This window comes from Salvelinus namaycush, chromosome 3 (genome assembly GCF_016432855.1).
Source record: "Salvelinus namaycush isolate Seneca chromosome 3, SaNama_1.0, whole genome shotgun sequence".
In the NCBI taxonomy this organism is placed as follows: Eukaryota; Metazoa; Chordata; class Actinopteri; order Salmoniformes; family Salmonidae; genus Salvelinus; species Salvelinus namaycush.
This window is the reverse complement of record NC_052309.1, coordinates 18225239-18237365: the sequence shown is the minus strand read 5'-3', so window position 1 is coordinate 18237365 and position 12127 is coordinate 18225239. Positions and strand designations below refer to the sequence as shown.

At 45.5% G+C, this 12127-nt stretch overlaps 1 protein-coding gene across 1 annotated transcript in view; it reads right to left on the bottom strand.

Moving 5' to 3' along the window:
* Window positions 1–3088: 3088 nt before the first annotated feature.
* Window positions 3089–12127, bottom strand: part of LOC120043168 (membrane-associated phosphatidylinositol transfer protein 2-like) — a 45202-nt gene continuing 36163 nt past the window's right edge. Inside the window, exons 13-23 of the mRNA XM_038987851.1 lie at window positions 9777–9947; window positions 9125–9271; window positions 8563–8730; window positions 6965–7113; window positions 6720–6836; window positions 6469–6585; window positions 6111–6259; window positions 5749–5898; window positions 5309–5492; window positions 4807–4935; window positions 3089–3527 (exon numbers count right to left, since the gene is read on the bottom strand). Coding sequence (XP_038843779.1) covers window positions 3171–3527; window positions 4807–4935; window positions 5309–5492; window positions 5749–5898; window positions 6111–6259; window positions 6469–6585; window positions 6720–6836; window positions 6965–7113; window positions 8563–8730; window positions 9125–9271; window positions 9777–9947 — 1838 coding nt within the window. The 3' untranslated portion in view covers window positions 3089–3170. The remainder of the gene's footprint in view (window positions 3528–4806; window positions 4936–5308; window positions 5493–5748; window positions 5899–6110; window positions 6260–6468; window positions 6586–6719; window positions 6837–6964; window positions 7114–8562; window positions 8731–9124; window positions 9272–9776; window positions 9948–12127) is intronic.

The following is a 12127-nucleotide window of genomic DNA, read 5'->3' as shown; positions in this document are numbered from 1 at the left end:
TCTCCAGCCCTGTAGCAGGAGGACATTTCACTAGCTCATCATCACAAACCCACAGGCCAAAGGGGAACAGTATGGCTGTATCTAAAACCTCACAGTGCCTTCCAGCCAATCAGCTACAGCTCTAGTCTACATCCTTGGTTAAAATCGTAGTTCACTGCAGAACCAAATTTCAACCTTTTTCTGTTTTAAGACCTCAAAAGTGGCCTTAGGTAACTGGATCTACTGTACACAACAAATGGACTTGACATTAGATGATTCTTTTTTTGGTCTGATCAATGTCTGACAAAAACTACTGCTTTAATCACACGAACAATCCTCACCTAAACCAATCAGCATTCAGTATTAGACCCACCCATTGTATAACAGGTAGCAATAAATAAAACCTTCAATTTAGGTTGACAATACAAGGGTGTTTTATTGTCACATACATAGGGTGGCAGGTAGTTTAGTGATTAGAGTGTTGGGCCAGTAACCAAAAGGATGCTGGATTTAATCCCTGAGCTGACAAGGTAAAAATCTGTCGTTCTGCCCCTGAGCAAGGTAGTTAACCCACTGTTCCCCGGGTGCCCGGGTGCCGAAGACATGGATGTCGATTATGGCAGCCTTTCGCACCTCTCTGATTCAGAGGGGTTGGGTTAAATGCGGAAGATATGTTCAGTTGGACAACTGACTAGGTATCCCTACATCCCACCACATAGGTAAGATTAGTTGTTTTATAAGGGAGCAAATTAGGGTCAAAGGCACATAAACAGATTTTCTTTCACTTTGTCAGCCTGGGTTATTAAAACCAGCGACCTTTTAGTTACTGGTCCAATACTCTAACAGCTGGGCTACCTGCCACCCTACTGTAGTTGACAATAGTAGCATGTCCCTAGAATCAAAGCAACATGCTAGAGCTTACAAGCGCTCAAGTCATAAGTAAAACCATAACCACATCCTATATCAGCAATTATGTCCTTTACTTAGATATGGACAATATATTGGATTAAAACATATCTACAAATTCATAGATCTAATCTGATTTACATCTGTAAAATACAGTATATAACAGCACAGCCTTTTAGTTAAAGCCACGCCGTCATGATCTGAATGCAACAAGCTCCAACTCATCTCACCATACACAGCACAAAGGAAAGGTGGGATACAGCCTGGTACATTATCTTTCCACACCCAACCAACAACTGTCTTGTACTTGGCACATTTACTTACATTATTAAGTCATCCTGACATTTAAGAAATGTACATGAGTGTAAGTACTGCTGTAGCACACATACCCTGCAATAATGAATAGTTATTATATCATGCACTACAAAGGTAACAATATGTAGCTACATGAGATGGTAACACGATTCTCCACCATAAACTAGTGCTAAGAACAACGAGGTTGAACAGGGTGAGATACTGCAGCCGTTAAGAGAGAGATAGGTGTTTTGGCCGTGCGTTGGCTTTGTGTGATTAGTAATGGGAATATATTTCAAGTGGATGATAAAGGAACACTCTCTCATATCAATATCTAACCAGTAGGAGCCAGAAAACAGGACAGTATGAGAGAAAAGGGTGCCAACCCTACTACTGCTTCTCTGTTAGGTGTTCATCTTTCATTTTGTGTACAGGTTGCCATAGATTTAGTCAAACTATCAGTAACACTTTATTTTACAGTCCTATGACAGCTGGTATTTGCTAAGGAATAACATTGTATATTCTCTGGTACTTCAGATAATCACAGTTGGAAACAACTTGGTATCAGAAGGCGTCTATCATGAGGTATTACTACCAGGTAAACTAAAACAGGATAGGGGAACTGTAAAATAAAGTGTAATCAAATCAAATCATGTCTTTATCCAGACTGAAATGTAGTAATGTCTAATGAATAGCATTCATCCCATCCCTCAAGAATGAAAGAGCTCAGACTCCTCAGAGTATCATAGGGAAAGTCCAGTGGGCACTGAATTGTGTGTAATGACAAATGTTGAGCGCTAGGGGGCGCCGCAGGATGAATGAATGACTACCAACAGCATCATGCTTATGGAAAACAGAGCGGGAGAGTGGCAACGCCCACCACTTGTGGCTCAAAGGTATTGCAAGCAGATGGTCTGGTAAAGGGATTGTTGCTGTTTTCTGTCTGCGGAAAAGTGTCACTAATGTCTTCTGTTATATCAAAGCCAAGTCTTGTTTAGCTCAGTCCTGGGTTCCTTCAGAGTCTGACTCATAAACATGTCGTTGGTGTTTAAGGCCTGGGACAGCCCACAGGCCATACTGAGATACATGGTACTGTACTGTAGCTACTCTGTTATTGACTGAAAAGGACTGGAGCGGAGCCAACGTTGACAATACAAATCACTGTGTAGTACCACACTGAAAACAGTAGAGGAAAATAGAGACTAGAGGGAAATTCTACACCTCATCCATAACCTTGCCCCTCCCTCCCCTTTGCCTTGCATCTCTCTCTGTATCTACCCTTTTTCCATTTACCCTTCTCCCTCTTTCTTCTCCTCTTCCCTCAATCTTTCCTTAGGGTAATGGTGCTTCTTTGTTGACAGTATCTCAGCGGAGATAAAGGGATAAAATCAGAGGTGAAGTTGTTGGCTTGTTGCCATGGCTACAGACTGACCACCCTGACCTCCAGGTCACCATTGACACTTCTTTTGGTGGCTCCACTGTCTGGGCCTGTCCTGAGCTGGAGTGGTTGTGAATTCCCATTGTCCTTTAGATGCAGAGAGTAAATTCAACCATTCCTCGGACCAGGGTGGGCCCTCCAGGCCCCAAGGGGGCAACCATTAAGGCTTACGATAGTTTGTTTAAATGTTTCGTTTTTCCTTACAGTTCTTTTCGTGGCCAAGATAGGTAATACAAAAGTCTTGACTGTGAGACTCTCATGATACAGTAGAACGTCTTTAGAAAATGTACATCAAAGTTAGAGCAACACCCATCTTTCTGGCTTTATATCCATTTCCCCAGAGACCCTCTCTCTGCCCTTTTCCCTCCCTCTCCATCCCTCTGTTAACCCTATCCCTCCCCTCTTTCATCCCTCTTTCATCCCATCATTTTCTTTATCTCTCTCTTAACCATATTTCCTCCTCTCTCCATCTCTCTCTCAGGGCCAGTCCAGAGATGGTGCTCAGGTCCAGTCAGACAGGGTCCCCTCCCCCTGTAGCCCAGTCTGGTGAGCCCTACTTTGGGCTGAGTAATCCTCCTGACTCCTCCTTGGTGCTCCCGGTGCGGCCCCAACACCCAGCTGCTATACTCATACTCCTCTGGGTCCCCGCTGCTTTCTCCCTCTCCACCTCGCATTGGCTCAGCGTACGTTCCGTACGTCCTGGTTGGCCAGAGGAGCTAGAACCCGCCCCCCCAGTTGGGTTGATTGAGCGCAGGATGTGGTTGCGCTTGCGGAGGTAGTCCCCCCCGGCCGCGCCCAGTCCAAAGCTGCCCTTACGGAGAACGATACGGGCGCTGGCGGTCTTGGCAGGACGAGACCTCTGACTGTACTCCAGCTGGGAGAGATGAGACGCATAGCCATCTGGGATGAACTGAGAGAGATCAGATAGACAGAAGGGGAATGAATGGATGAGAGATCAGATCAATCACTTTATGTATCTACTAAACTATCCAGCTATAGGGATACATTTATGCATTCTATTTATTCATAAGGGAAGTTGGTAGATGAGCGTTTATACACTTGAATTTATTATGTCCTGTTCATCCAGTTTTGCCTTTTGCCTCCAGCACCTTAACTAATCAGCTCTGGGTGTGTGGTAGATTCAGCACCTTAACTAATCAGCTCTGGGTGTGTGGTAGATTCAGCACCTTAACTAATCAGCTCTGGGTGTGTGGTAGATTCAGCACCTTAACTAATCAGCTCTGGGTGTGTGGTAGATTCAGCACCTTAACTAATCAGCTCTGGGTGTGTGGTAGATTCAGCACCTTAACTAATCAGCTCTGGGTGTGTGGTAGATTCAGCACCTTAACTAATCAGCTCTGGGTGTGTGGTTGATTCAGCACCTTAACTAATCAGCTCTGGGTGTGTGGTAGATTCAGCACCTTCATTAATGAGCTCTGGGTGTGTGGTATATTCAGCACCTTCACTAATCAGCTCTGGGTGTGTGGTAGATTCAGCACCTTCATTAATCAGCTCTGGGTGTGTGGTAGATTCAGCACCTTCATTAATGAGCTCTGGGTGTGTGGTAGATTCAGCACCTTCACTAATCAGCTCTGGGTGTGTGGTAGATTCAGCACCTTCACTAATCAGCTCTGGGTGTGTGGTAGATTCAGCACCTTCATTAATGAGCTCTGGGTGTGTGGTAGATTCAGCACCTTAACTAATCAGCTCTGGGTGTGTGGTAGATTCAGCACCTTAACTAATCAGCTCTGGGTGTGTGGTAGATTCAGCACCTTAACTAATCAGCTCTGGGTGTGTGGTAGATTCAGCACCTTAACTAATCAGCTCTGGGTGTGTGGTAGATTCAGCACCTTAACTAATCAGCTCTGGGTGTGTGGTAGATTCAGCACCTTCATTAATGAGCTCTGGGTGTGTGGTAGATTCAGCACCTTCATTAATGAGCTCTGGGTGTGTGGTAGATTCAGCACCTTAACTAATCAGCTCTGGGTGGGTGGTAGATTCAGCACCTTCATTAATGAGCTCTGGGTGTGTGGTAGATTCAGCACCTTCATTAATGAGCTCTGGGTGTGTGGTAGATTCAGCACCTTCATTAATGAGCTCTGGGTGTGTAGTAGATTCTGCCTATTATACACTTGAATGTATGACTTCTTTTTGGGGGACAGTGTATTTTCTAAGAGCTAGTTAAGTACCTGACACTGGCTGGACATCTTCTTGGTGGGCCGCCCCACTATGTAGATGTGTGATGGGGGCAGGCCTATTGAGGAGTACACTGAAATGTCCTTAGTAGAGCCGTACGCAGCAAAGATCTTCATATGGGCCTACACACACACACACACACACACACACACACACACACACACACACACACACACACACACACACACACACACACACACACACACACACACACACACACACACACACACACACACACACACACACACACACCCACCCACCCACCCACCCACCCACACACACACACACACACACCCACAGAGGAATGGACTGTTAGAAACACCACATCAGTAGGGATAGTTTTGTTGTTTCTATCACATTGTATTTTGACAGTAGAAACCTACCTCGCCTAGTCCCCTCACCCTGAACAACCCACTTACCCTTCCTCAAACCCAGTGTTACCCTAACCCCTTACACCTTACACCTACACCCTCATCTCTGCCCCCGTTACTGTACCTCACAGATGAGGGCCTTGAGGAAGTTGGCCTTGTGTCTGAGGGGGTCGTGGACCAGGCCGTCACAGAAGGACACGATGCCATGAGGGAAGTTATGTTGAGACAGCCAGGCCACCACACGCTGCTTCTGCATGTCTGGACGACCCGTCACATACACTATCAGATAGCCCAGGTCCTGCCAGTGTCTGGGGGAGGGAGGGAGAGAGAGAGAGAGAGAGAGAGAGGGAGGGAGGGAGGGAGGGAGGCCAGGATGTGGGTGAACAAGTAGAAGCCCAAAGGGTTGGGTGTCTTGTCTATTCATTTATTAATTTGATGATTGCCAGGGACTATTCACAACTTGTATGTCAACATTAGCTAGTGTGACTCCTGGGCAGGAACATATAGCTACAACCACATAACAGTACATTAAATAAAACTCAATAAAACTCATCATGTTCCTACCTGACCACGTCTACAGCTCCAGCTCTGACCTTGGGGTCACTTCCCATGATGGACACACTGGCAGCAAACGAGCCGTCAATACTGAACACTACAAACTCTGTTCCCCGCGGCAACACCGTCAGGTAGCTGTCCGCAAACGTATGGTCACCCCTAAGAGAGGGAGGAAGGGAGGGGGAGAGAGAGAGGGAGGGAGGGAACGGGAGGGCAAGAGAGAGAGAGGGAGGGGACGGGAGGGCAAAAGAGAGAGAGAGGAGGAGAGGTGCAGGAAAGGGGAATTGTAACAAATACACTTAATTCAAAACTTGTTTTAATACTCAAAAACACCATGAAAATCAGCTAATCAGATGAATCCTGTAACCTACCTGACGACCAGTTTGACAGGATAAACTCCGATGCCCAGCCTCTTGCTCTCTGGGATGACATAGGAGATGCGTCCGCTGCTATTGGTCAGCTCGGTGTCAAAGTACACCCACTCCCCTGAGGGGGGCTGGGTCATGATGTGGATGTCAATCTGGAGGAGGAGCAAGAGGAGGTTACGCCCATACATGCCCATACACGCCCATACACACCCATATGTTGCATTGACAGAAATAAATTATTTATGCAAACAAAAATTGAGTTGCATGGAAGTATCTCAAGTTAGGGTTTGGCTCTATCCCAGTGTCTCTCAATCAGTGGCAGAACTCAAGTTTGTCCCACAAGTTTGCATCAATGCTTTACCTTCTCCCCAGTGAGAGTGACCATGTCCAGAGGTCCGTACATGAAGCGTCCCATCACCAGCTGTGTTCCATCCTCAGTAAACACAGCATCATTCACACGGTGGTTGGCCGTAACGTTCTACACACACACACACACACATATATATATTTACCATTGGTGTACTGATACAGAAACCAGTAAACTCCTGATAAATGCATTAGCTTGAGATATCACTAATGGCTAAAGGTGGTTAGGAAGGGGCCTGTGCTCACCCTGATCTTGACGTGTGTCCTCTTGCGCAGCCATTTCTCTCTGGGTTTAGAAGGCTTGAACTCGGTCACCTCTTTACCATCCAGCTCCAAAATACTAGAGTTCTCATGCCTCATAACCTGGAGAAGCAGACAGGGATGATTACATAAGCATTCATATAGAATACATGAGCCCTTATAACAGGTCAAAGGAGGCAATGCCTTTATTATGTTGTAAACATTCATAGGGCATTCATAAACAGTTGTACCTGTCTGAGTAGGAAGGAGACGACGTCAGTGGACTCCCAGTATGAAGCATGGAAGAGGTGAGGCAGAGCTACAGTGGGGAAGGCTGTGAGGGCATCAGGACAGTACAGGGCAAAGTCCATCCGCTTACTGCCCCACCACCGAGACGCAACTAGGGAGAGAGAGTGAGAGAGAAGTCTATCAGTCAACAGAAACAGTCCTGGCATAAAACAAGCAATAGGTAATCACGGTTGAGAAAAGAAGATAGTGTTAAAAAAAGAGATAGACATATTTCTGGTCAATGATAGTTCCAGACAAAGAGGGGTTCCACAGTAGAGGGATGTGTGCTCATCCAGAGATGTACAGTCCAAGGGAGAGGCTGTATATTACAGACGGAGAGTCACAGGTCCACACAGGAGAAGAATGGGCTTTCAGTCCAGGGACAGATTAAACTGGAGTAGAGGGACAGTTTTGGTTGGAGGAAGGAGGAAGGACAGGGTAACATACAATATCAGCGATTTCCAAACAGTGGTCCCTCATTTTAACACAAAGAGTCCCACCGTGATGCAGGCGCAATTTGGACTTCTAATTCCTTTTAAACATAAGTGTGTTTGAGCTACAGACTACAGGTTGTGTCATTGGATTAGTCTGTGTGATTAACGGGGGCGGAGCTAGAGCATTGTTTGTGAGACAAGGGTGGATCCCAAGGGGCCCGGGGTCTTTCTACAAAAACACCTATAATGCTGTAATAGGCTCACATAGTTGTTTTCACAAACTCCCCACAGTTGTCACTGACTAGTTGGATATTCATTTTCCACTAAGCAAACAAATTCTGTACTTACAGCATTCATATAAATTCCTTTTTAACAGGTGTTTGCTTTGGCAGACCTTATTTGTTTTATTGACATTTGTCAATGGAAAATGGTTAAATATGAGGGTCTCGGGACTGATAGGGTTAATCCGGTCCTTGATTGAGGACATTGCCATAACTCCTGTTTGGGAACCACTGCAGTACAGTACAGGGTAAATGCTGTAGAGGAGAAAAGGATGGAGAGGACATCTAGTACAGTGTGATGGTTCAACTGTAGCTGGAAGGTGACCAATGACAAGGCACACAGATGAGTGTCCTGGGGGTCACACAGGATTCAAACCTTCCTCCTTCCAGGGAAACTACAGTACCCAGACTACCTTGCTCTATGTCCATCAGCGTATCTGGCGACGGAGGGTCAGAGCTCGTATCGGTGATGTCAGAGGTGACATCAGAGGTGACATCAGTGAAGTCAGAGGGCAGGTCTGAGGAGACATCATAGGAAGTGACGTCAGAGGTGACATCATCGTCACCCTGCTCTGAGTCGGTGTGTCTGAGAGTGAGGAAGGGTCGTAACTTCTTCCTGGCTCGTGGAGAGGGGCTCCTCGAGGGGAGTTTAGAAAGAGCAAGCTGGGAGAGGAGACCCAGCTTCTTAGACGAACTGCTATAGCATTTAGTAGCTACGGAACAACAAAACAGACGGTACAAAGGAAGAAATAAACAAAATGTGAAACATTTCAGAGAATTAATGTTATCTCTCTGAGCCACAAACACTGCTGTTAACAGTATAAACAGTATAAAGTCCATACTGACTGTTGGTGATGTTGGAGGCAGTGTATGAGTCGGCCATGCCTGACACCTGGCTAGCGATGCTGGCCTCGCTGGACCTACGGGGGCCCCTGGAGTGGGGGGGTCCAGTCAGCGGGGAGGATGGGTACTGGGTGTCCACAAACATACCACAGTGGGAGTGGAGCATGTCCGCTTTGGAGGGAAGGAGATACCGGAGAGAAAGTGTGTGTGAGTGAGTGAGTGAGTGAGTGAGTGAGTGAGTGAGTGAGTGAGTGAGTGAGTGAGTGAGTGAGTGAGTGAGTGAGTGAGTGAGTGAGTGAGTGAGTGAGTGAGTGAGTGAGAGAGAGAGAGAGAGAGAGAGAGAGAGAGAGAGAGAGAGAGAGAGAGAGAGAGAGAGAGAGAGAGAGAGATTTTTGATCAGGCAACCAATTACATTTTACAGACAAAGAGAGTGAGAGACACAGACAGTCAGACAGTCAGACAGACAGACAGACAGACAGAGCAACAGAGAAAGGGAACCAAGCAGTGGACAGACAGACAGACAGACAGACAGACAGACAGACAGAGACAGAGAAAGGGTACACACTGTCGTTGAGCTGTGAGGCCTGCTGGGGCCAGCTGAGTACAGGGACGGGGATGGAGGTCTCACTGACGCTCCCCTCCTGGCAACGCAGGGGTACTGACAGGGGTACTGACTCCAACAGGAGATGGGGGTTACTCTGCATAGTCTCCACTGGGGAATGGGGAGGGGAAGATAGAGAGATGGGCAAGAGGGAGACGGAGAGATGTGGACAGGGGGGAGACACAGGGGAGAGAGATGGGGACAGGGGAGGCAGAAGAGACATGGGACAGAGAGGCAGAAATAAACGTATGTAATAGACTACAGACCAGTTCAATGCGTAATAACTGCTGAGTCCTATAGGACGGCGCACAATTGGCCCAGCATCATCTGGGTTTGGGGAGAGTTTGGACGGGGTAGGCCACCATTGTAAAATAAGAATTTGTTCTTAACTGACTTGCCTAGTTAAATAAAGGTTCAATTTAAAAAAAATAAAAAAAATAAGACTGACTGGACGGACGTAAAGCACAGTACATTATATCTGATAACACATGCACACAGATACGCTACCATGACAGCATATGGACATGGAAAGCAAACCACACAGCCAATTGAGTGCTTGCTTTTGGAGGAGAGACATAAATAAATACTTCTGGTGTGTGTGTGTATCTATCCTCACCCAGCAGAGCCGAGTGTCCGTCCCCCAGAGGGAAGCGTTGGTATCGGGGGACACAGAAGGGGGGCAGCTGGTGAAACCTCTTCTCTAGAAGGGGCTCCAGGCGGGAGGCAGAGGGGTCCGCTGGATGAAACATGTTATATAGCTGCTGACAGGCCGGACGCAACGATGAGACTGGAGGGAGAGAGAGAAAGACTACCGTGGGATATGTGTCAAGAGCAACAGCAACCTTGGAGAAATCCTCTGCATTATCATTAACAGAAGACTCGTACATTTCCTCAGTGAAAACAATGTACTGAGCAAAGGTCAAATTGGCTTTCAACCAAATTATCGTACGATAGACCACCCTCCACACCCTAATTGACAAACAAACAAACCAAAACAAAGGCAAAGTCTTCTCATGCTTTATTGATTTCAAAAAAGCTTTTGACTCAATTTGAGCATGAGGGTCTGCTATACAAGTTGATGGAAAGCAGTGTTGGGAGAAAAACATTCAACATTATAAAATCAATGTATACAGTGTGGGGTTAGAATTGGCAAAAAACACACATATTTCTTTCCATGGGCCGTGGGGGAGACAGGGATGCAGGTTGTCAGTCGGAAGTTTAAATACACTTAGGTTGGAGTTATTAAAACTCGTTTTTCAACCACTCCACAAATTTCTTGTTAACAAACTATAGTTTTGGCAAGTCGGTTAGGACATCTACTTTGTGCATGACACAAGTAATTTTTCCAACAATTGTTTACAGACAGATTATTTCACTTATAATTAACTGTATCACAATTCCAGTGGGTCAGAAGTTACAATACACTAATTTGACTGTGCCTTTAAACAGCTTGGAAAATTCCAGAAAATGAAGTCATGGCTTTAGAAGCTTCTGATAGGCTAATTGACATAATTTGAGTCAGTTGGAGGTGTACCTGTGGATGTATTTCAAGGCCTACCTTCAAACGCAGTGCCTATTTGTTTCCTAATGATCTGGTGCTTCTGTCCCCAACCAAGGAGGCCCTACAGCAGCACCTAGATCTTCTGCACAGATTTTGTCTGACCTGGGCCCTGAAAGTAAATCTCAGTAAGACAAAAATAATGGTGTTCCAAAAAAGGTCCAGTTGCCAGGACCACAAATACTAATTCCATCTAGACACCGTTGCCCTAGAGCACACAAAAAACTATACGTACATCGGCCTAAACATTAGTGCCAGAGGTCATTTCGACAAAGCTGTGAACGATCTGAAAGACAAGGTAAGAAGGACCTTCTACGCTATCAAAAGAACATCAAATTCGACATGCCAACTTCTTGAATCAGTTATAGAACCCATTGCCCTTTATGGTTGTGAGGTCTGGGGTCCGTCCGCTCATCAACCAATAATTAACCAAAATGGGAAAAACACCAAATTGAGACTGCATGCAGAATTCTGCAAAAAAAATTGACAACGTAAAACACCAAACAATGCATGCAGAGCAGAATTAGGCCGATACCGGCTAATTATCAAAATCCAGAAAATACTTAAAATCTACAAGCACCTAAAAGGAAGTAATTCCCAAACCTTCCATAACAAAGCCATCACCTACAGAGAGATGAACCTGGAGAAGAGTCCCCTAAGCAAGCTGGTCCTGGGGATCTGTTCACAAACACAAACACACCCCACAGAGCCCCAGGACAGCAACACAATTAGACCCAACCAAATCATGAGAAAACAAAAAGATAATTGGAAAGAATGAACAAAAAAACTGAGCAAACTAGAATGCTATTTGCCCCCAAACAGAGATCAGTGGCAGAATATCTGACCACTGTGACTGACCTAAAATTAAGGAAAGCATTGATTATGTACAGACTCAGTGAGCTTAGCCTTGCTATTGAGAGAGGCCGTCGTGGGCAGACCTGGCTCTCAAGAGAAGACAGGCTATGTGCACACTACCAAAAAATGTTGGTGGAAACTGAGCTGCACTTCCTAACCTCCTGCCAAATGTATGACCATATTAGAGACACATATTTCCCTCAGATTACACAGACCCACAAAGAATTTGAAAGACAATCCAATTTTGATAAACTCCCATATCTATTGGGTGAAATACCACAGTGTGCCATCACAGCAGCAAGATTTGTGACCTGTTGCCACAAGAAAAGAGCAACCAGTAAAGAATAAACACCATTGGGAAAATACAACCCTTATTTATTTTCCCTTTTGTACTTTAACTATTTGCATATCGTTACAACACTGTATATAGCCATAACATGACATTTGAAATGTCTCTATTCCTTTGAGTGTAATGTTTACTGTTAATTGTTTATTTAACTTTTATTTATTTTCTATTTCACTTGCTTTGGCAATTTAAACATATGTTTCCCATG